We start from the raw sequence: 22,124 nt of genomic DNA, 5'->3' as shown, positions 1-22,124 counted from the left end.
TCGTGGCTTGGATGCTACAAATCTGGGAAGCAGACACATCCCAGTGGGAATGAGACCATTCTTCTATAGTGGGTCTTAGTTTTCTCATCTTTGACATGGGAGGAGAAAGCCACTTCAGGTGATGGGTAATTGGGATGGGCCAGTGTCTAGTGACCAGGCAGAGGTTGCGAGGGCAGGCCCCTTGTTCCCAAGAGCTCATAGAAATGTACTGAGGCTGCTCAGTGAGCAAGTGGATGGGGTCTGGTCTGCAGGGCCCTGTTACCCTGACTTCGTGGCTCCAAGCACATCCTTGATTTTTCCTGGGGTCCCAGGGAGCTTTTAAATGGAGTTAACTCTAAGACTGACTGTGCTTTAGAGTTTAGAAATGAAGGAGAGAAAGGTGGACATGACTCTAACCATATCACACCTGCGTGTATCTACATGGGTGTGTGTGTGTCTGTATGTATGTGTGTGCGCGTGTGTGTGTGTGTGGTCCTACACCCAAGAGGCTCACCTCTGGCTGGCCTCTGTGTTTCCAAGGTTGAGAATTAGAGCCGTACCCTTGGGAATTGCAGACAGCTCTGGCCCAGCCTGCTGTCCCTACTGCTGAATACATGCCCAGGCCCCAAACTGATAGGGAGGCCACAGCCAGAGCTTTTGGGGCAGGCCGAGGGAAGGCCTTGCTGGTCCAGTGGCTGGGGTGTGCAGTGAGGGGTCCACCCCGAAACAGCCTGAGGAGAGGCTGGACATTAGGGAGGAGGGATAGGCCCCCACCCCATGGGCTGTACACTGGATCTTGGCATCTGGGAGGAAGCTGTGGGTTTGAGAAGCATCTAGCCTGGCTACTGATCCTCTGAGGCCTGTGGTGGGGTGTTGTGGATGCTGGCCAGGTCACATGGACCCCTGCTGACCAGCCCACTTCTGCCCCAGCTCCAAGGCCCTCAAGCCTCAGCCAAGCCCCGGGGTGTTTGGGGCCTTGCAGAACTTCAAAGAGGACAAGCCTCAGCCTGTGCGGGACGAGTATGAGTACGTGTCGGATGATGGGGAGCTCAAGATCGATGAGTTTCCCATCAGGAGGAAGAAAAATGCCCCGAAGAGGGACCTGTCTTGTGAGTTGGGGGGGTATGGGGAGGGGCAGGCCCAGTCCTATAGGGCCATCTGGGAGCAGATGGGTGTCAGGCGTGGCCAGCTAGGGCTCACTCTCCCAAAGCTGCTGCCAACTCTTTTGCTCTGCTCTCAGTCTTACTGGACAAGAAGGAGCCACTGCCCACGCCCATTACGAAGCCAAAGCTGGACTCGGCGCTCTATAAGGTGAGTGCTTTCTGGGATTCTGAGGCTCTGGCCTATACACCACTTGGTGGGACGCCTCTGACTGAGCTTTCTGCTTGGGGTGCAAAGTGGGGGGTGGTCTCGGGGTTTTTGTGGGGAAGCCAATTTGAGCTCCAGAGGTGGGCATGTGAGCCCCAGAGCCCCTCGTGGAAGGGACCAAAGCAGGTGTGGGGCGTGGATGGTCCGCAGGTCTCTGTGAGTGGTGGGGCCTCCGGAGCCCAGCCAGGCCTGCCATGAAGATGATGCACATCTTTGATACTGAAGATGGAGTGCAGGCGGAAACAGGGCTGGGCCTGCTGGGGGATTAAGCTAGATGACCTGTGAGGCTTCATCCAGTCCAGGATATGGTGGCTGTCTCTAGGGAGGTTGGGTCTCTGTGGGGTCACACGCTACCTGGGGAGCCCCAGGGTATCTCCTGAGAGCCACCTGCCAGGGGCTGTTAACTGGGGTCCCTCAGGTGTGGGTTTGCCCTCTTGCCTGCTCCCCATCCAACCACACCAGTGTTCAATAGTGGGGCTCTCACATAAAGTCCTGGGGACCAGGTCTCCTCTGGAGAAGCAGTGCTGGGAGTGGAGTGATGGCACCAGTTTTTTGAGGGCAGGGCTCCATGATCCCAGCAGATAGCTCCAGCACCCATGTCAGGCCGTGTCTGACCGGCAGCCCCATGTGCTCATTATAGGGCATGCTCTTTAAAACTTTTAAAAACTTCTTTTTCTTGTCAAGAGAAACAGTAGCCCTGTCCCTCTCCCCAGCCCTGTTATGACTGGCTCCCTGTCCCCACAGCCGAGCGATGACTCCTCAGATGAGGGTTCCCTGCGAATCGACACGGATACCAAGCCTACCCGAAACGCCAAAGTGAAGAAGGACAGTGGGGGCTCAGCCGCAGGCATCTTGGACCTCCTGCAGGCCAGTGAGGAGGTGGGCGCACTTGACTACAACCCCAACAGGTAGGCCCAGGCCCAGGGGTGGCCAGGGGACATGCGTGCTTCCACGTGGGACACACAGGGTTTCGAGATGGGGCTCTGTTGTCCATGGCATTTTGCATGTGGGGGGCTTCAAGGGCCCACATCCCAGAGACTGAGCAACCAGAGCAGGACCCCTGCCTGGCAGAGGTGGCACCAGACAGCCAAGGAGGTGGGTGTTTGCCGGCTGTGCGGGTCCTGCATGTCCGTGGAAGTCCTGGTCAAGGGCACGGAGCTCCAAGGACAGAGGCTCCGGCCCTCCCCACCCCCCAGTTCTGGATGCCTAGACAGAGGGAAAAGCTGAGAAGCAGTTGGTGGTGGGGGCTATAGTAGGCGGAGTCAGGGAGCCACCATACCTGGGGGTCCCCGTGGGGAGCAGGGCTGAGCAGGGCACCTGCCAGCTGTCAGGGCTGCTTCAGCCACTAGTCTCCTTGCTTCCTGAATGCTGTAAAAATAATGTGAGAAAATTTCCATGACGTGAGCCCAGCATGAGCCTCTCTGGGACCCCAAGGCTGTCTTCTCAGCAGAGACCTCACCCCAAGGCACAGGAGACAGTGGCTTCAGAGCTGAGGGATGTGGCAGCCCACACTCTGAGGAGGAGTTGGATTGGCCAAGTTCCCAGATCACCATACCAGTGAGGGGCAGACTGTTCTTGAGATCAGATATGCAGTCTGTCTAGCTGGGTCAGGAGCCCATTCAGGTGGGTGTGGATACTGTTCTGTCCTGGAGGCCCTGAGATTCCAGGCAGGTGGGCAGGTGGTCCAAGACCTGTGTCTGCTCAGCTCAGGCCAGGTAGCCCGTCCTGCCTAGGCCTGACCAGCCCCAACCCTCTGATTCAAGAGAAATGTATTAATCTGGGCTTTGCATTGGATGAAGGGCTGGGCTCGTTTCTCAATGATCCCAGTTAAATTCTCAATCCTAGTTAAATTTTGTTTATAAGCATTTTAGCCAAAATTTTTATTTTTCATGTGGAATTTCTATAAGTACAACAGAGAACGGAGGAGTCTGGGCCTATACCCTCTGTAGCATCCCTGCTCGGGGACCTTAGCCATCATAGAGGGTGGCTCCCCTCCTAGTGTTTGAGACAGCAGTGGATTCCCACTGCAGAGATGGGAAACTGAGACTTAGATTGCTTAGGCAACTGACTAGGAGGCAGCCGAGGACCAGAAGAATCTCTATCTGCCTGATAACAGAACCTGAGCGTGGGGGGTCAGGAAGGTTGACCATGCTGGGTGGTGACATCCAAGCAGGAGTGACTTGGCCTGAGGAATATGGGGCCCATGAAGCCCCATCTTGGTGCCACGCTTAATGGCACTGCTCTGCTTGGAGCCTTCTCTGTCCCCCAGACTTGTCCTCCACATGTCTCCCTCTGCCTTAGAGTCCATGTTTCCAGAGTCAAGGTCCCAGGGCCACGTGGGCACATGGAGGCTGCACATCAGGCCCATCTTAGACAGGCAGAGGGGCTTGGGAGGTGGATTAGGGCTTGACTGAAGAGGGCTCTTGTTAATCAAATGGCCGTATTTTCTTTCACAAGGTATTATTTTTTGTGAAGTGTTATATCTTGTCATGGGAGCGGTTGCAGATTCCCTGCTCAGCTTTAAATGGTTTCTGTGGGTGTGAAACCTAAGCCCCTCACTGCAGAGATGCCCCGGGCCTTTGCCAGGAGGAGAAGCATTGGAACCCCTTTCTCAGAGGGCACCAGTGCCTGGTGTCAGCCCCATGCCCCTTTCTCAGAGGGCACCAGTGCCTGGTGTCAGCTCCATGCCCCTTTTTCTGGAGAGAACTGTGGCTAGTGATGCCTCGGAGGCTGGTTGTCACTCAGACCCTGGAGAGGTGCCCTAAACCCCTGGGTGCCCACATGGTCCAGGGAGAGGCCCCTGGGATGAGGACAGACAGGCCGGTGCCCTGGGCTTGCATGGAGCTGGGAACACTGGCGCTGCAGCTTGGGCTCCTGACTAACCTGGGCAGGCCCACCGCCAGGAGGGTGGCTAATCTGTGGATGCACTGCTGACTGCTCACACGCCTGCATATTGCACACATGCCTGCAGGGCCTCCTGCTCAGCCCGCCACAGGCAGTTCCTCTCCTGAGTCTCCCACTTGAAGCATAGGTCAGTTTTTGATGGTCCATTTGCTCTGTTTTAAGATTTTGCTATTTGGAAAAAAAAACAGCTGAAGAAAATGGAGGAAAATATGTTAATTTCTTGTGGATAGTTTGCTTAAGTGTTTACTGCTAGAGGGAACAGAGAGGATTTTGGTATGGTAATTGGAGGATTAAGGTATTATTTTCCATGTGCACTGGTTAGAAGTTGTTCCTTGATCCTTGCCTGGTGTGGACAGACGGCGGCTCTGGGTTGTGGCCCTGGGCTCCACAGCCCCCCTCTTGGGTTGCAGTTGAGCTGGGCTGGGACCTTGAGGTCCAGCTGGCACAGGAGGGTGAGCGGCTGGCTTCCAGGGACCCTCGAGGTGGGTGTCCTGGCTCCCACCCTCCCATCCTTGCAGCAGGCCTGCTGTCTGTGTGGCCGCGAGGCTCAGTATGGGGCCCAGACCTTTAGTGCAGGGCTGCATCACCCCCCACCCACTGAGAGCCTGGTGCAGAGCAAGGAGAGCCAGTTGTGGGCTTGCTAGCTCCCATGCTGGGTCGGGGGACTGTTCCTGCTCACAGTGTCAGTGACAATGGTACAGGAATGATACTGCCAAGCACTGCACGCCCCCAGAGGGGTCCGGGCAGCCCTTTGCCCATGCTGGGTGGACAGGGCAGGTCGTGATGCTGCAAGGCCATTGCTGGGGCAGAGGGCACTGGGGCGGGCAGAGGGGCTGGCTGGGGGTTCCTGAGAAACCAGGGTAGTTTGACTGTACTTGATTTTTTCATTGTTTATGGCTTAGGAACACAATCCTATTCGGTTCCAGTGAAACCTCAAAACACTGTGGTCCGATGCATCTTGGGCAGGGTAGGGGAAGTGGTATTGGAGGAGAGCTGCTCAGAGAGGCACTGCCCATTGCCTCCCTCACCAGCTCGGACCAGAGCCCAGCAGTGCCTCAAACAGGAGGGCTTCTGTACATACTTGCCTTGGTGGCCCCTGGACTACAGGGACTGCCCGCTGTGTCTGTGCCCCTGTGGCAGCTCCATCTACCTTCCCCCTCCGGCTTTAGTCTTGACAACCTCTTGTTTCTGAGTGATTACTCTTGACCCCTTCTCATTTTAAGGGTCTTACTAAACACGCTTCAAAATGTGCTTCTTGGAAGTGGGAGTGGGGGTGGGGAGGGGGCAGCGTGAGAAAGGATGGTACAGAACCCCAGTGGGGCTGTGTGGATCAGCACTTTCTAGTGCTATGTCAGGGTCTCGGCAGCCCTTCGAGCAGGATGTCCCCTGCGAGGAGCACATGGGGTGGGCAAGAGGGGCCTTGTATTGTCAGGCACACAGGGCGGAAGCACTGCTGTCTCCTCCTGGGCCTCCTGAGTCTGTGACAAGAGGAGGGCTAATTCCCCTAATTCTATGCCAGGGTTCTGGCCCTGCCTCTCAGGGCCCCAGGGAGCACAGGGAGAGTCCTCCCCCACAAGCAATGAGCGCGGTGTAGCTGGGCCTCCGAGGCTGAGACAGCCATCCTGTCCCCATTGGGGATGGCTAGACATGATTCTGAAGGAGATGCCCCACTGGGCCAAGACCCCTGAGAGCTGCCTGGCTGGGCACCATGCCTTGTGGGAATGTGGGCGGTGAGCAGGACAGAGCCCTCTGTCCTAGCTGCAGTAGCATCCAGAGTCCCAGCCAGTCCAGAATCTCATTTATCAGCTGCCCAGGGATTCTTGTGTACAGACAGATTGGAGGTCCTGGCTGTAAAAGGTGCGGACTGGGGCAGATCCAGGCTGTGGGGTAGGGGAGGCGGGCACAGAGCAGAGAAGTCCCACTCAATGAGGAGACCACGCAAGACCTCGTGGGAGGGTCTGCAGCGATGAGGAGGAGAAGGAAGCTGCTGGAGGAGCCCAGGACTCGGCCCGAAGAGGCCCCACTGTCCCGAGCTCTTGGGACCTGGCTCTGTGGGAAGGTGCCACCCACCCACTCTTTCCAGAGTCAGACCAGCACATGATGGAGTGTTGGGCAGTGATGCCAGCTGCCCTGGGTGTTTCAGAAGCCAGAGGAGGTCCTTCTGGAGGAAGGGGAATCAGAGCTGTCTGGGGAGGCAGCAGGGGCTCAGGTGTGAGGCAGGGGACACGGCCGGGAAAGTGCTGGAGGGCAGCAGGGCGCTGGGGTCAGTGAGGGCAGGGCGACATTCAGAAAGTCTCCTCCTTTCAGCCTGGGCATCTGGGGGGCTAAGAGGTACTAAGCTTGGACTGAGCTGAAGTGTAGCTGTAGCCATCAGGTGAGATACAGGTATAGGTGCGGAGCAGGTGAAGGTGTAGGTATAAGTGTAGATGCAGGTGTAGGTTCAGGTGCAGATGAAGGTGCAGGAGGGGTATAGATGCAGTTATAGATATGGGTGTAGAAGCAGGTGAAGGTGGGGCTGTAGATGCAGATATAAGTGGGGGTATAGATGCAGGTGTGGGTGTAGGTCCAGGTGTGGATACAGTTAGAGGTGTCAGTCTGGAGGTAGATTAGATGTGTATATACGATCAAGTATAGATTTGGGTATAGATGCATTGGCAGGTGATTGCATTGTCATAGAACAAGCGAGTAGAGCATGGGCCATGGGAGGAAGAGGGCTGTGGTACCCCCATCTCAGGGCGCTGGATGGAAGGGTGCCCTCAAAGGTGTGTGGAAGAAAGCACCCAAGGCTGGGGCTGAGGGCAGGGGTCCACTGTGGGAGAGCAGCATGGGGTGGGTCATGGGGCACACAGAGCCAGCTGGAGTGGAGGACAGCCTAGGGCCTTGGTCTGCCAACCACCTCCCTCTCTTCACCACCCTCCACTTCCCCTCCCTGTGTCCTCTCTCCAGGCCACTCTCTGTCCTGAGGCCTCCAGCCCCGCCTTCGGAGTGGGAGTGGGTCGGGGCAGAGGGTAGGTGAAGGGGGTGGCTGGCCATTTCCATGGGTAAGTCATCAACCACCACCATCCTCCTTCCCACATCCTCTGCTGACCGCTGGATAAGAAGATATCCGGGCTGTGGGCCATGGACCATGGGCTGTGGGCCAGGTCTGAGTGCGTGTCTCTCTGTGCCTCCAGCCAGCCCCCAGCCTCCCCCAGCACACAGGAAGCCATTCAGGGAATGCTATCCATGGCCAACCTGCAGGCCTCCGACTCCTGCCTGCAGAGCACATGGGGAGCCGGCCAGGCCAAGGGCAGCTCGCTGGCGGCCCACAGTGCCCGGAAGAATGGGGCTGGCAGCAAGAGCTCAGGCAAGCGGCTGCTGAAGAGGGCGGCCAAGAACAGCGTGGACCTGGCTGATTATGAGGAGGAGCAGGATCACCTGGACGCCTGCTTCAAGGACTCAGACTATGGTGAGCACCACCCCGGGGAGAGCATTCTCTGACAATGGAGCTGGCCCTTTTTTGAGAGATAATTCACAGACCATAAAAGTCATCCTTTAAAAGTACATGGCTCAGTGGTGTTTAATATATTTAGAAGTGTGCCACCATCACCACAGCCAATTTGAGAAAATGTCACCAACCCTAGAGAAAACTCTTCCCTACCCCCATCCCACTGCCCTCCAACCCCCTCCCTGGCCCCTCATAGCCGCTGGTTTACTCTGTCTCCTAGATATCCTGGATATATTGTGTTCACAGTATCCAACAATGCTTGGTTCTTCATGTCTGGCTTCTTTCATTAGCATGCTCTTCAGGGGTCGCTCACGTGTAGTGTGGTCAGCACTTCATTTTGTGGCTGAATAATGTTCCATTGTGTGGACACAGTACACTGTTTATCCCTTCATCCACCCATAGAAACTTGGGGGGGCCTTCCACCTTTTGGTGATTGTGAGCAGTGCTGCTATGAATGTTGGTGTGCAGGGAGTTTGTGTGGCCTTTCTCTGCAGTGTCCCCAGGTGCATTTGTGGGAGGGACATTACTGGGCCGAAGTTTGCAGCTTATTTTACCTGAGAACTCGCTCAACTGTCCTCCATGCAGCTGCACCATTTCATACTTGCAGAAGCACTGAGGCTGCGTCAAGGCTGCATCCACCCTCTCTGTCTCCGTATAGAGGGAGAAACAGGCCCAGAGTGGCTCTGTGGCCAGTGTCTGAAGTGGGCAGTGAGTTGAGGGCTGAGCCATGGGCATGGCCTCCTTCTGGGGGCACAGCCCCTCACTCCCTAGCATGGCTTCTCCATGGCCTGGGCTCTGGGCTCCAGGCCCTGGAGGAGCTGCTGTCAGCCTCCTGGGAGGGAACTCACAAGCAAGGAGCTACCCAGGGACATCTCAGTCCCCATGGGACACGGTGTGCTGACACAGGCCCACCGTTCCCCAGGGACAGGATGCGCTGGCCCCCATGCTGCAGGGCATGCCTTCGGCACAGTCCTAATGGTACCAGGGGCACATGTTCATGCCCCTGTCCCCAGACAGCATCTCGGCTGTGAGGCTGGCCCTGCCCCATCTTAGTGGACACATTCGTGCCTTGCTGTGGTGCCTGCCTTGTCCTGATGGACAGTGGAGTGACCTCTGTTTTCTGGACTCTCTTGCAGAGCAGGGTGGGTCCTGGGGGTTCAGATGCCACATGCCCTGGAGGTTAAAGGTCACTTGGAACTGCTACGTGAGGCTCCTTCCTCTAGAGCCTCCCTGAGGCAGGTCTGGGGGCTTTCAGAGCCTCTTGGCTCCAAGGACTTTTTACGTTTTCTCTGACAGCAGCAGAATGCGATTTGTTCTGAGAAGACCTGGGCCTCCAGTGGGCGCTGCAGCCAGGCTGGGGTGGGCAAGGCTGGTCAGGTGCCCCCAGGGGCTGGGCAGGGCCTCTTGCCTGGCCAGTTGCTGCCCCTCTCTGAACCTCAAGGGGGCCTGGGCTGGATGAGTTTTAGAGCACCCTGTGCCCAGTGCTCTGTGACCTGAGGATGGCCGTGGGGACGCCAATTACCAGGTCTGCCAACTGCCTGCAGCGCCCACCCACTGTGGCCACTCTGGAGGCTCAGCCCTTTCTCTCTTTGCTTCTCTAGTGTACCCCTCCCTGGAGTCTGATGAAGACAGCCCAGTTTTCAAGTCCCGGTCCAAAAAAAGGAAAGCCTCGGACGATGCTCCCTACAGCCCAACAGGTAGTGCTGGGATGGAGGGCTCTGTCTGCACCTAACAGGCAACCATGGGCACATTGGCTCTGTGCGGGCTCAGACGAGGTGTCGCCTATGTGCTTCCCTCCTGGGACCTGGAGCCCAAGCGCTCCTGCCAGTGGGCTAGTGTGGTGCCCCCACGGTGGGCCAGCCCTCTTCCTAGTTTCTTCTCATGAGCAGCCCGAGGAGGGCTACCTTTTCACCTGGCCCTTGTCTTGGCAGCCAGTAGGGTGGAGACCTTATCTCCTTTCCATGTGACCCCCGCCTGCCCGCTCCTGCCTTACTGGGTGGGATCCTCTACCCTGTTGGGCCTCTCACTGACCCTCCCTGAGTTGCAATGTTGTCCCCAGGACTCAGGGACAGACTAGGGCCTGTCTGGGGGAGCCCAGGGGTACACACAGTGGTGAGTGGCTGACTGAGGAAGGGTGACCTTCTTTTCCAAAGCGAGGGTCGGCCCATCGGTGCCGAGGCAAGACAGGCCTGTTCGTGAGGGGACCAGAGTGGCCTCCATCGAGACTGGGCTGGCAGCCGCCGCAGCCAAGCTATCACAGCAGGTAAGGAGGGGAACCCCAAACTCGGTGAAAAGACCACCCAGACTGGAGGCTTTCACCGGCTTAGGAACATTTGCGTATCTCTGACCCTTGTTTCTCCAGGCCCCCAAATCTCTTAAGAGTGTGGGTGGGGAAGTGGGGGAAACTGATGGCCTAGGTCCCTGGCATTGACAGGCGTCTTGTTGCTGAGGCCGGTTGTCCCTGGTGTAGGTGAAGCCCTGGCCGATGGCTCCTCTGGAGGGCCCTCTGTGGTGCCCAGTGATCCAGTGTTTTCCTATTGTCCTCACGGAGATGGAAGTGGGTGTCCCATCTCTATGAGCTCTGTTCTATCCATCTCTTTTGCCACTTCAGCTCCTCCCAGTCCCAGCCCCCTCCAAAGCCAGGATCCCAGACCCTCAGGTGCCACCTGGACCAGGCCCAACCCCGATCTGGGCACCTGAGGAATTTAACAGGACCAAAGGGAATATTTTAGAACCAAGAGTTTCATTATTGCTCAAAATTGGGTGATGGAGGTTGGGGGAGGGAGCGCTGGTGCCACATCCTACTCATCCCTGTGTCCAGGATGGCCCAGCACATGGAAGGAAGCATGGTGGGCCCTCCTCGGGCCCCAGCATTGCTCTGAGCGGCTCAGGCACAGACCCAGCCCGTTCTGCTCCCAAGTGCGGGCTGCTCAGCTTGGACAGAGAGGCCTGGTATGCAGGGACCAGATTCCCCTGGATCTAAAGTCACACAGGCTGCTCCCTACTCTGGCAGCTGCGCGACCAATTACTGAGGCCCAACTGGCCCTTCTGGCTAACTCGCCCACATGTTTTGTTCAAAGGAGGAGCAGAAAAGCAAGAAGAAAAAGAACTCCAAGAGGAAGCTGGCTCCCAACACATCCTCCACCTTTGCCTCTGCCAGCACCGCCTCTGCCAGTTCCCCCTCTGCCAGCACCACCTCGACCTCCACCACCCCGGCCTCCACCACCCCGGCCTCCACCACCCCGGCCTCCACCAGCACGGCCTCCACCAGCACGGCCAGCAGCCAGGCCTCACAGGAGGGCAGCTCGCCTGAGCCCCCGCCCGAGGCACACAGCAGCAGCCTGGCTGACCACGAGTACACTGTGGCTGGCACCTTTGCTGGGGCCCAGGCAGGTCGCACCTCACAGCCCATGGCCCCTGGGGTCTTCCTCACACAGAGGCGGCCCTCTGCATCATCCCCCAACAACACTGCTGCCAAAGGTACCGTACCTGCTGGCCCTGAACAGCCTAGACTTATAGGCTGTCCTCATAGATGACCACAGGTCTCCCTTATCCTACCACAGCCACTTGAGTCTGCACCCACGCACTCAGGATGTGAAAGAAATAGCCTCTTTCAGAGTTGAGAGCCAGGGTCACACATCAGGGGGTCTAATTACCTCGGAGTTAGGTCTAGGTCCTCAGACCTTCAGGGACTCCTCAGCTTTGGGGCCTGGCTCAGAGTTGGCATGGTCAGTGGTTTGCCGAGGGTTCTCTGGGAGGGCCCCAGGGTGACTTCCCCAGGCTCCGCTGTGTGAATTGGGGTTGGCATGCTGTCTGACATCTCCACTGGCAGCCCCTGGCTCCCAATCTGCCTGTACTTTTGCTGTAAGACTCAGCCAGCCATGGACATGGGGAGCGTGACTCTAGGTGGCCCTGCTGCCAGGAGGTGGGGCAGGGGGACCTCACTTCATAGTAATGCTGTTGTCCAGGCCTGTCCCCACCTCGTGCACTTGGCCCCACCCCTCCATCGCTGTCCCCTTGTCAGTGTAATCTTCGAGCTGGGTGCTTTGTTAAATGGTTTCAGAGGGATGCAGAACCCCCAGGCTTGGGCTTCACAGGCCCATTTTACAGACAGGATGGGGGAGTCAGAAAGGTTTGTAGACTCCCCACTCCACAAGCTGTGCCTCTTACCCTCTCACTCATCTGCCTTTTTGTGTCTCCTCCTCCACCCCCAGGAAAACGTACAAAAAAGGGCATGGCCACCGCCAAGCAGAGGCTTGGGAAAATTTTGAAAATTCATCGGAATGGAAAACTGCTCCTTTAAAGTTTGGAAAGCCAGGATTCTTCTGCTCCGCTCAGGACCCCTGGAGCCCCGCTACCACATCAGCCCCCAGGAGGGTGGCCGCACTGCCTCGCCCCGGGGGGGGCCTGGCCTCCTCCCGGCCACTATTCTCCCGACATGAGCGAGCGTCTGTTGCTTCAGCAGGCGGAGCTAGCCAATACTGACAGACGTCCTTTCTCAAGTTGCTTAGAGTGACCAGTTCCCGAAACACGGCCCTGTTTGAGGACCATTCCAGTTTCAGGACAGCCTCTAGGGAGCCCCGAACGTGAGTGTGATTGCAGGGCTTCTGCAGCTCTGCTGGGAGCACAAGTCCTTCAAAGAAGGAGGAGTGAGCCAGCCACTCACCAGGCCAGCCAAGAGTCTGAGCCAGCCACAGGCTGGTAGCCTCCAGAGGCTTAAAAAAAGGCAAAGAACACTAGAGAGGAAGACGAGGAGAAAGCGGGGTGTTTATGTGCCCCTCATCCTTTCCTGAGTGATTCTCAGACACGTCCAGGGAGTGTTTGGCCCGGCCAGGAGAGGGACCTCCAGGCCCTCTGGCCGGCGGGTAGTGGGCCGGATGGCGGATGTCACACCCCAAATGCCCAGGGCATTTCTAGGGGTGACTGGAGCCAGCAGCAGGGTCAGTGTGTTAGTGGGTCGGGGAACCGCCATGGGATCCCCAGCCATGATGTGGGGCACAGGGGTCCCAGGTTAAGCCTTGTGGGTGGACCCTGTCCAGCCCTACTGGCCACACTCCGAGAAGCACTTCTCAGCCAAGGCACCCTGCCCCAGACCTGGTGGGGCAGATGGCAGCCGGGAGGCCCAAGGATTCGGGGGGCCAGGCACTTCTGTCTTGTCACCTGTTGGCACTTGGCGTCGAGCGCATTGGGTGGCTCCTGGATCACATGTCCACCCATCGACACGGAGGGCTGGATTTGTTTCTCAGGCAATCCTGTATTTTAATTTTAGATGTATTTCCTGAAGCATATTTTTCATAGAATGTAGCATGTAAATAGCTTTTTAAATAACTTCTTTTTTATAAGAGTAAAAGTATCTTTAGGAATTTCTTTCTATAGAGTCCTTCATTAACATTTATACAAGTTTTTTGCCCAGTATGATGAACAGTTGGGTTTCGAATGCTTTTTCTTTTCCTTCTTTTTTTTTTTCGTTATGGTTTTTTTTCGTTTGTTTTTTGTTTTTTTGTTTTTTTTAGGGACTAAGGTATTGCCTGAAAAACAAGTGATGTCTGTGCAGCCTTATATCTGTCTTTACAGAAGCAAACAGTACACAAAAGATCTATTTCAGACACGTTTGAAGATGAATCTTCAACTTGAATACCAGCTCTTTCTTTCCTTCTTGTTGATGAAGGGGGTGGGGGTACAGTTATTTTACTAGCACCTTGTGAAGTGTTCTGTGTTTTGTGATGCTGTAATTTATTAATGTTTGTAGCTTTTTATATTTGTACATTTCTTATGAGCTTTGTTTATATGCCCATCCCTGGGTGTTCTGTCCCCGAGGAGAGGCGGCTTCGTGCAGGTCTTGCCCCCAGCTCAGCCTGTTGGGGGGATGCGACCCCCGGGCCTGGAGGCTGAGCAAGGCAACGCTCACGGGCCCCGACTATTCCAACCCAGCATTTTGAAGGTTTCCTTGCCCGTCATTGTTGAACATTTATATAATCTAACCCGGCCATCAAACTGTTCTCTCTCTCTCTCTTTTTTTAATTTTATTATTATTATTTTGGCAACATGTACATTTCTAACAAAGTTTATCGTGGCTATTAAAGTGTTTTATTTCCCAATTCATATTACTCTTGTATCGAGTCCATGAGGTCTAAGGCAACTTAGATCAAAGTTTTAAAAGAGTAAAAATATTTCAGGTTTTGTACAGAACCATGTCTGTGTCATTTCTGCCTCATTCACCGTCGTTCGTCCTGGCAGTGAGCGCAGTATGGGGTGTCACTTTGGTCTGGAGGTCAGGTCTTGTGCACCCCAAGGGCTAGGTGTGAGCGTGGGCAGTCAGGCCAGGCCCCCTGGCTTACTGGTGTTCCCCCTCAGAGAGCTCTCAGATGGCCCACGGGGCACATACATTGTCATATACTCCATTGCCTGCAAGAATGGGCAAAAGAGACCATCAGGGAAGGCAGCCTTTGAGATCTCAGCTCCACCAGCCCCAGCCCCAGCCCCAGCCCCGAGCATCCTCAGAAGCCCTTAGAACCGTCTTATGGTTTGCAGGTGGGCAGTTTAGCGGATTCCAGTGAGCATAGGGCCAACACCCAGAGGCACTCAGGAACGTGTACAGGATTTCTGTTTAAATCCGACGTTAGAGCAAATGAACAAAAGCAGAATCCCCACCCCCACCCCCACCCCTGGCACAGACCCACAGTGTGGGATCAAGGATTGGGGGGCCAAAGAAATACCAGCTGGCTGAAGGGGCCACCGCCAAGGAGCACTGGGGTCCACACGGGGGCTGTTCTGCTGCCGGGCAACTCAGGCATCACTGAATCCTGGGACGGGACATTCTCCCCAAGCACCCACGGCCTGAGTCCATTCCGCTGGACCCCACAAGAGGTATGGCCCCTTTACCTTCCCAGCCTAGGCACTCACCCTGCTTGGGCAGCCTTCCTGTCCCTGCTTAGATCCAGCCAGATTCTGCCTGTGGCTCCCGACAGCCTCACTTCACAGACACTAGGGAACCGTGACAGGCCCTGGGCCCCCCACCATGCCCAGGCAGACCAGTTCTTGAGCCCCGGTCCTGGAAACTGAGCTGTTGGGTCCTTCTTGGGTCCCTTACCCCAGCATGACTGTTGGTACTGGACCTCCAGAGGACTGTCAAGGAGCTGGGGGTCTGGAGCCCAGGCAAGGGCTCCCAGAGGTCACCCAGAGTCTCCTGGGTTCCAGGCCCCATCCTGGTCCTCACCCACACAATGCTGGTGTTGCGTGGCCCTGCCATGCCTTGGGTCCTCACCATGGCCCTGTGTGCGAGCTGTATGGGTATGTCTACAAAGACCTAGGACACATGTCTCTGGATGTGCCTATGGCAGGGGCAGCAAGGGACCCAGGGCTTCTCTCAGTGTGGGGCTGAAAGCTCTGTGACAGTGAACTGGGAGGGGAAGGGCTAAGTGAGCTCCCAACACAGTCCACGGGCCCAGCCTCTCACGTGACAGGTGAATAAACCGAGGCCCAGCTGGTCCCCCCTCGCAGGGCAGGCTAGGAGACAAGCTCAGAGGTCCTGATGAGCTCATCCACCGAGACCCCCTGTGGGTGTTCAGTCCAAGCCATTCCTTCATCTGGGCCTTCACCACCAGCTTCAATGAGCTGCCAAGATAAGCCCAATCTCTGGGGCCCTCTCGAAGGCGCCTTGGACCTACTATGTGCTCAGGGCACTCTTGAGGCCTGAGGACCAAACCTGGAGCTGTGCCCCCAACATGGCTGGTTCGTGGTACGCTGACAGCCTTGGGGCGGGAGGCCTCAAGGACTCAGAATCAAGACCCCCCCCCACCCTCTTCCGCAAGCCCTACCCTCCAGCCTGGCTCACAAGGCCGATGACCCCCAGGGGGGAGGAGACTGGAATGCTCTGGGATCCCTCATCCACCATCATTTTGAAGCCCCCTGGTGGCAGGTAGATGGTGTGAGAGTGGAGCGCCACTATCTTGAGGTGGCAGGATGCCCCTGGTTGGCTGGAGTCCTGGAGTTCCCATTGCTGGGAGAGCCACCTGGCCAGCAGAGAAAACATGCAGATTTGCATGTTAAGCCTCGGAGGTGCACAGGCTCCATTTGATGAAGACACACATGTGGCCGGCATCCTGGGCACTGAACATGACATTAATAAACAAATGGCCCTTAACTCAGCTTTCTAAAGTTCAGTTGGATTCAAGTCATTTTCTGAGCTCCTACTGTGCACTGGGCCATTGACAACTTTCCAGAGCCATCATTGAAGCCAACAACTAGCCCAGTTTGCTGAGAACACCAAGCTCAGCAGAGGGCCCGCTGCCCGGCATCTTATGCGGAGCCCAGGCCTTGCCAGCTCTGGGACCCCCACCATCTCCTGCTCCCTTGGTTGGTGGAATGCATGGTGTCTTCTCAAAACCTAAGCAGGAGGGTCTGAGAGGTCCCAGTAGCCACCTATGAGAGTTGGAAGTGTCTTTGGCAATGTGAGCAAAGACCCCAAGGCAGGCAGTCAGGACTTAGAGTGGTCAGGTGGTGTGCTGTGAGGCTGGGCCCAACTCAGTGCGGACTGAGGGCGTCCACACGTGTGGGGTGGGAAGGACGTGGCAGGCCCTGGGGAGTCTCTGCAGGCTAGTGAGCAAGTGTGGTGCTTCTCTGGAGGAGCAGCCTGCTTTGGGTAGGCTGAGTACAAGGACCTCCTCCCCAGGAGCTTTCTCTGTCCCTTGCCCTGCACCCGTCAGCACGTTCCCATGTGTCTGTGTGAGTGGGGAGCTCAGCACTGTGGGCAGCCTTGTCTGTTTTGCGCAGGTCCCCACTATCTGGACAGAGCCAGTCCCTGAAGTTGCAGAAAAGGGTCCTGTTGGGCCCCTGGGGCAATACTGAGAGTGACCAGCAGGGGGCAGGGGAGGGCTGAGAACGAGCAGTCCTCTCAAGGCTGCCCAGGAGCTCATTCAATGCATGGTGTTGGCCATGCCAGACAGGGGCGGGAGAGGTGGGAGTTTACAAGGAAGACAAATAAGTTACTAGCGGTTGCTGAGTGCTGGCAAAGATTTGGTAACAATCAGATCAACTTCGTCCTGAAAGATTTAAGTGCCTGGTGTGCCAAGACCTGTGTTAACACCAGGCACATATTAGCACATTCTGAGGAAAGGCCTAGGACTGTTTCTATCTTATGGATGGGGAGACTGAGGCCCAGAGTTTCACAGCTGATGGAGCTGGGGTTCATGTGCAGTCAGGCCAGCTCCAGAGCCTTTGGGCTTATGAGACAGACCCCCAGAGAGACCTTCCCTCAGCCAATGGCCAGGAGGGCAGCTCCTCAAGGCCCCATGAAGAGGAGCTGTGCCAGAGCAGAGAAGGAAGCTGCTGTGCAAAGACCCTGAGGTGGGAACAAGGCAAGATGCTGTCTTTGAGGAGATGGCTGGAGTGAGGGGCTGAGCGTAGGCCGGGGAGTGTTGAGGTGGGCAGGGCAGCAGGCCAGGCCACGCTTTGGCCCTTAAAGCTTTTCTAAAGGGCACTATCCCCTTACCAGACTCTTCCCTCCATCACAGGGTCTCCCTCTTTCCCAGGCTGCACAGAGACCCTTGAACCCATCATCTCCCACTATTCCTCTCATTCTGGGTGGAGTGCACAGCTCTGAGCAAGGAGCCCTCTTGCAGAAGAGGACACTAAAGCAGATCTTGTGCAGGACTTGTGGCTGTGAGGGTCTCTCCTCTCCTCATTTATTGTACTGAGAGGCTGGACAGGGTGTGGGAGAGTCAAGAGGGCTCCCTTTCCAGGGTTTAAAAAAAGATGCCGATGATGTAAAATTCTAGGCTATGTTCCCAGCCCTCTAAATAATTGTCCTTAACAATCATTCCCAATGATAATAGTGCATACAATTCATATCAAAAGCATTAGACAGCAGTGCTAAATTTCACAGATTTTTGTAGTGACTTTGCTGCCATTATGATCACATTTTCTGAGTGTCGACTATGTGCTGAGCAGGGTGCTAAGGCTGAGTTCTCTCACTTAAAGGGCAGTATTGCTGGCCCAAAGAGCCCTTGGCTGGCCCTTGCTCAGCCTGGCTGTGTGACCTGTTTCCTAATCTACAGAGCTGGTGGGCAGTGGCTGTGACCCCACACAGAGGTGCTGCAGGGCCAACTCTTCCCTGTAGGCCTGTGTTCCCATCTGGCCTTCTGCTGGGGCACTCCCCCTCTTCCTCAGCCTGCCCTAAGGACCTATGCATTGTGTGATCTCAGGCAGGTCACTTCCCCTCTCTGGGCCTCTTCTGTCTGCCTTCCTAGTGATATGGAGAGGAACAGATGGAAGGCCCCCACTGGAGATGAAGGGGTAGCTTGTCCCCACCCGATCTGCCCCACATCTTCTCTGCCATAGCCTGCAGAGGACTGCCCACATGGAAGGCCAGTCACAGCAGGACACAGCCCAGCCTCAGCAGTGCTGGAGTGTGAGGCTGCTCCCCTCAACATGTGTCTGGTTTTATTGATGTTCAATAAAACATTACTTACTTCCAGTTTGCAGTCTCCTCATATTTTGGAGTGGATCCTTACTTTTCACAACTCAATTTTGCATCTCCAGAACCCAGTGGACAGAGAGAAGCTGGGTGGAGTGACCAGGCCGAAGAGGAATAATGGCAGGAGGGAAGTCCAGGCCAGTCTGTCGAGAGGCCTAACAAATTGCTTCCCTCCTTAGCCACCCACCTGCCTTTCCCAGGCTGAGTCCTGCCGGCCGCCTCATCCAAACATCCCTGGGGATGCCACCTCAGCAGAAAAATGATGCTGTTCCATTAACATCTGACATGGATTTGCAGGCCCCAAACAGACGAGTGTGCATGTAAACATACAGCCTGGCCGGGTCCTCGCTGGCTCAAAGTGGGATCCTTATAATTAATTGTCCGCCTGCTGGCCCAGCAGCCTGGGCCACACTCCAGCCAGTGTTATTTCAAGATTGCAATCCCTCCTTGCCTCCCACAAACGGCATTTACCAAACAGCGGATGTACTGGAGATGGTAGGAAGGAGCAGAGAGGGGCCCTGCCCCTGTGGGCCTCAACTTCCTTTCAGTAAAATGGAGACACCACTCTGGCCTTGTAGTGGTCATGAGAACAGGATCCATGGGCCTGGCACAGACCAGATCTGAGCATCTCATACTGTCTCTGGCTGTCTGATTGAGTGGATCCGGTGCTGACAGAGTCGCAACACTCCCAATATGAGGCCAGCAGGCCAGCACTGAGGCTTATCATTTCCATGCAGTTTGGTTGATTTAGTGAATGTAAAGCTGCCTTGAAGTTGTTACATGTATCTTTTTACCCTGAAGAGTTTTGAGAATTTTTTGGAATGTTGTCTATAATCAATGATACCTCATGTGTATGTGTACACCAATAATACCTTTTCTGCTTGTCAAAGGGAATCTTATATCAATGGATAACAATTCTCCATATATTCTGTAGAGTAAGCTTTGATCTTTATTGTCCCACGTTTATATTTTCTTCCTTCTTTTTTGGATTTACTTTTGTTAGAGTTTAAGAAAACTGCATGACTTTGCCTATGGTGGCCATCAGGGGTCTTGCTGCTCTGCACCCCCAGCTGGCAGGCACGCCACCACTCAGAGCTGTACCATGGTGACAGTCATCTTACTTTCAGGGCACCCACAGGATCACAGGGATAAACGAGTGCTGGGCTCACAAATGGGCCCCTACGATGTATATTGATATCAGTATCTTTGCTCAAAAAGTCATTTATTTCACCTGTAAATCTGGGGAAAAACAGTCCTATTTCCTTGTTCTTTATTTTTTAAGGGACCTAACTCTGGTCCTCTGAGATATGCTGTAATTCATGGCTGAGAGCTGGGTCCCAGAGTTTCTCCTCCATCCAGGTGTTTGTGGCCTGTGTCACACCGACAGTTGATGGTGGGTTTCTCCTGGTGGCCATGTTTTCAGCTTTGCTGAAGTTTATCAACATCTTCACTCTGTTCTTCCCAGGCTTTCCAGAAGCTGTGTGGAGTGGAGGTTCCTTGAGAAGGTATTGTATGGGGCTCTTGACAGATGCGAATAAGCACACTTTCTGGGATAATTTTTGTTGTCGTTTCCGCCTTTTCTGCTCTAGACTCAGTCCTAATTTGTATTTTATTTTACCGTGACTTTAGGATATGTTTCCAATCTATGAAATCCTGTGTGCTCCTTGAATGGAGGTGCTGTACTCTCTGAAGAATTCTGCAGGCAGGTGGATGGACCCGATGCTCCATTTCGTTCCTTGCTCCGGGAGGAGGGCACCCTCTTCATTTACTCAACCCTCCTCCTTTTCTCCCCAAATACAGACAGACATCTTCTGGGCTTAGCTCTCCCCCTCCCCCACCATGTAGTCTTCCAGAACCCCCAGAGCTCTGCACCCTCCCCCAAGGTGCCCCATGGCCACATCCACTCAGATGCTCCAAACCCTTACTCCTAGGTCCTTGGGGATCCTTCTCTCCTGTCCTTCTCCCCACACCCCTAGACTGACTCAGTATGGCTTTGTCAGAGCTCAGTGACCTGCTGGCAACCCCCAAGCCTCCTCTCCCTGGGATCCCTCCAGCCTTTACTCCTTAGGACCTCCTATACCACCTCTGCTTTATCTCTGTCATTCTGATTTTCTTCCTCATGGTCCCCAACTTTAGTCCAAAACACTATCCCCTCTGGTCATTCTGCAGCTCAGCTACCTTCTGTGGTTCCTTAATAACTAACTGCCTGTGGGATCCCCACATTCCAGATCTTCCATTCTCTTTTGCCTCAACTCCTGCAGCCTCATCAGGGCATCCTCTGGGTGGTCAAATGGACCCATCCCGGCCCATAAGACTCCTCAGGACAGTCTCTACCCAATCCTATGCCAGGTGCTGAGGCCATGAGGAGTTCCTGGCTTTGAGGAGGCAAGGGTGCCAGCGACTGATGGGTAGTGAGAGAACAAGGAAACTGAAGGACCAGGGACCTCTGAGGGATAAGAGGACAGGAGGAGAGGGAAGGCACAAGCGGGGACCTTGAGAAGAGGGGGTGCTCCCAACACAACAGCGGAAGGGGTATGTGAGAAAGGAGGCTCCAGCTCCAGGAAGAGAATACAAAGCATGTGTGGAGCAGGGGCTGGGATCCCTGGGCTGTGCATGTGGGGGCAGGAGTGAAGAGGTTACGTTGACACCTGCCCTGCAGGGTGGATTAGGACGGACTAGCACCCAAGAGGCCCTTCTGGGGCCTGAGGTTATCACTGTTTCCTCTCATGAGATCGCTGCTGATTCATGGCCAAAGGCTGATGGACAAGGGGTCAGGGGCAAGGCTAGGCCAGCAGAGAGTAGGGCTGGCCGCTCCCTCTGCGGTGGGCTGGGCTGACCTGTCCCAGCAGGCCTGGGGCATCTGGAAGCCCAAATGGCAGGGTACAAGACTCTGGATTCCCCTGCCACAGCTCTAAGCCCATTCCAGACAAATGCCATCAGACCGCTAACCCGCATGCCCCGATGGAGAGCTCATGCTCTCCCAGAAACTCTATCTTGCCCAAAACCCAGCTGCCTTCAGAGATCTGGAACCTCCATTCCTGAGTGGCTCCATGGGGCCTGGAGAGGAGGTTTTCCTTGGCTATAGGGGTTAGGCCATAAACCAGAAGCAAGAGAAGCTAGTACGCAGACCAGTGGGTGACTGAGACCAAGCAACACTAAGTGGTGTTTTTAGATGGTCCTCAGTGGTCCATCTAAAATCACAATTCAGACTTATGGAGGAGATAAATCTTCTGGGAAGTCCTAGGGGACCCCAGGTAATGGAGGCATTGTGATTTGAGCAGGTGGTGCGAGGGTAAATGGTGTGGTAGAAGATTCCTTTTGAAGGAGAGGTAGGGAATAGGCAGTCAGGGCTGAGAGGAAGCAGAGGGAGCAGGAATTAGGGATGTGGCCATAAATTCTGAACTGAGTCCAAGGCCAGATCATCAAGAGAGTTGAATGGATTCAAGAGCCTCTTGGCCTTCCTATGAAGCTTAGAGAAAATGCCTAGCTAAGAGAGATGGGACCAATTGAGAAACAGACCTACCATATCTCAGAACAAAGACATTCAACGGAACCGTTTTCCAAAATGAAAATGTTCATATAGTGCAACTGAGCACTTTGAAATGTGGCTAGTGTGACTGAGTTCTGAATTCTTAATTTTATTTAATTTTAATTACTTTAGCTTTAAATTTAAATAACCACATTTTAAAAATCAATGAAGTAGAAAAACAATAGAGTAAATCAATGAACACAATAATTGGTTCTTTGAAAAGATTAATAACATCGATAAACCTCTAGCTAAGAAAAATAGAAAAAAATAGAGAAGATAAAATTTCTCAGTATCACAAATGGAAGAGTGGTCATTACTAAAGATTCTGCAGACATTAAAAGAATAATGAAGAGTATTATGATCAACTTCATGCAAATAGGTTT

General features: G+C 54.8%; 1 protein-coding gene across 4 annotated transcripts in view; it reads left to right on the top strand.

The window, feature by feature from the left end:
- Positions 1-13,927, top strand: part of PHF2 (PHD finger protein 2) — a 91,529-nt gene extending 77,602 nt beyond the window's left edge. For all 4 annotated transcript variants that reach the window (XM_023525776.1, XM_023525777.1, XM_023525775.1 and 1 more), the window contains 8 exons: positions 910-1,088; positions 1,220-1,290; positions 2,092-2,255; positions 7,425-7,699; positions 9,340-9,435; positions 9,892-10,001; positions 10,819-11,218; positions 11,953-13,927. In XM_023525776.1, the coding sequence (XP_023381544.1) occupies positions 910-1,088; positions 1,220-1,290; positions 2,092-2,255; positions 7,425-7,699; positions 9,340-9,435; positions 9,892-10,001; positions 10,819-11,218; positions 11,953-12,041 (1,384 nt within the window). In that variant the 3' untranslated portion in view covers positions 12,042-13,927. The remainder of the gene's footprint in view (positions 1-909; positions 1,089-1,219; positions 1,291-2,091; positions 2,256-7,424; positions 7,700-9,339; positions 9,436-9,891; positions 10,002-10,818; positions 11,219-11,952) is intronic.
- Positions 13,928-22,124: the final 8,197 nt, after the last annotated feature.

Source organism: Pteropus vampyrus, unplaced genomic scaffold (assembly GCF_000151845.1).
Source record: "Pteropus vampyrus isolate Shadow unplaced genomic scaffold, Pvam_2.0 Scaffold623, whole genome shotgun sequence".
In the NCBI taxonomy this organism is placed as follows: Eukaryota; Metazoa; Chordata; class Mammalia; order Chiroptera; family Pteropodidae; genus Pteropus; species Pteropus vampyrus.
The sequence above is the reverse complement of the archived record's forward strand: the minus strand, read 5'-3'. Positions and strand labels throughout refer to the sequence as shown.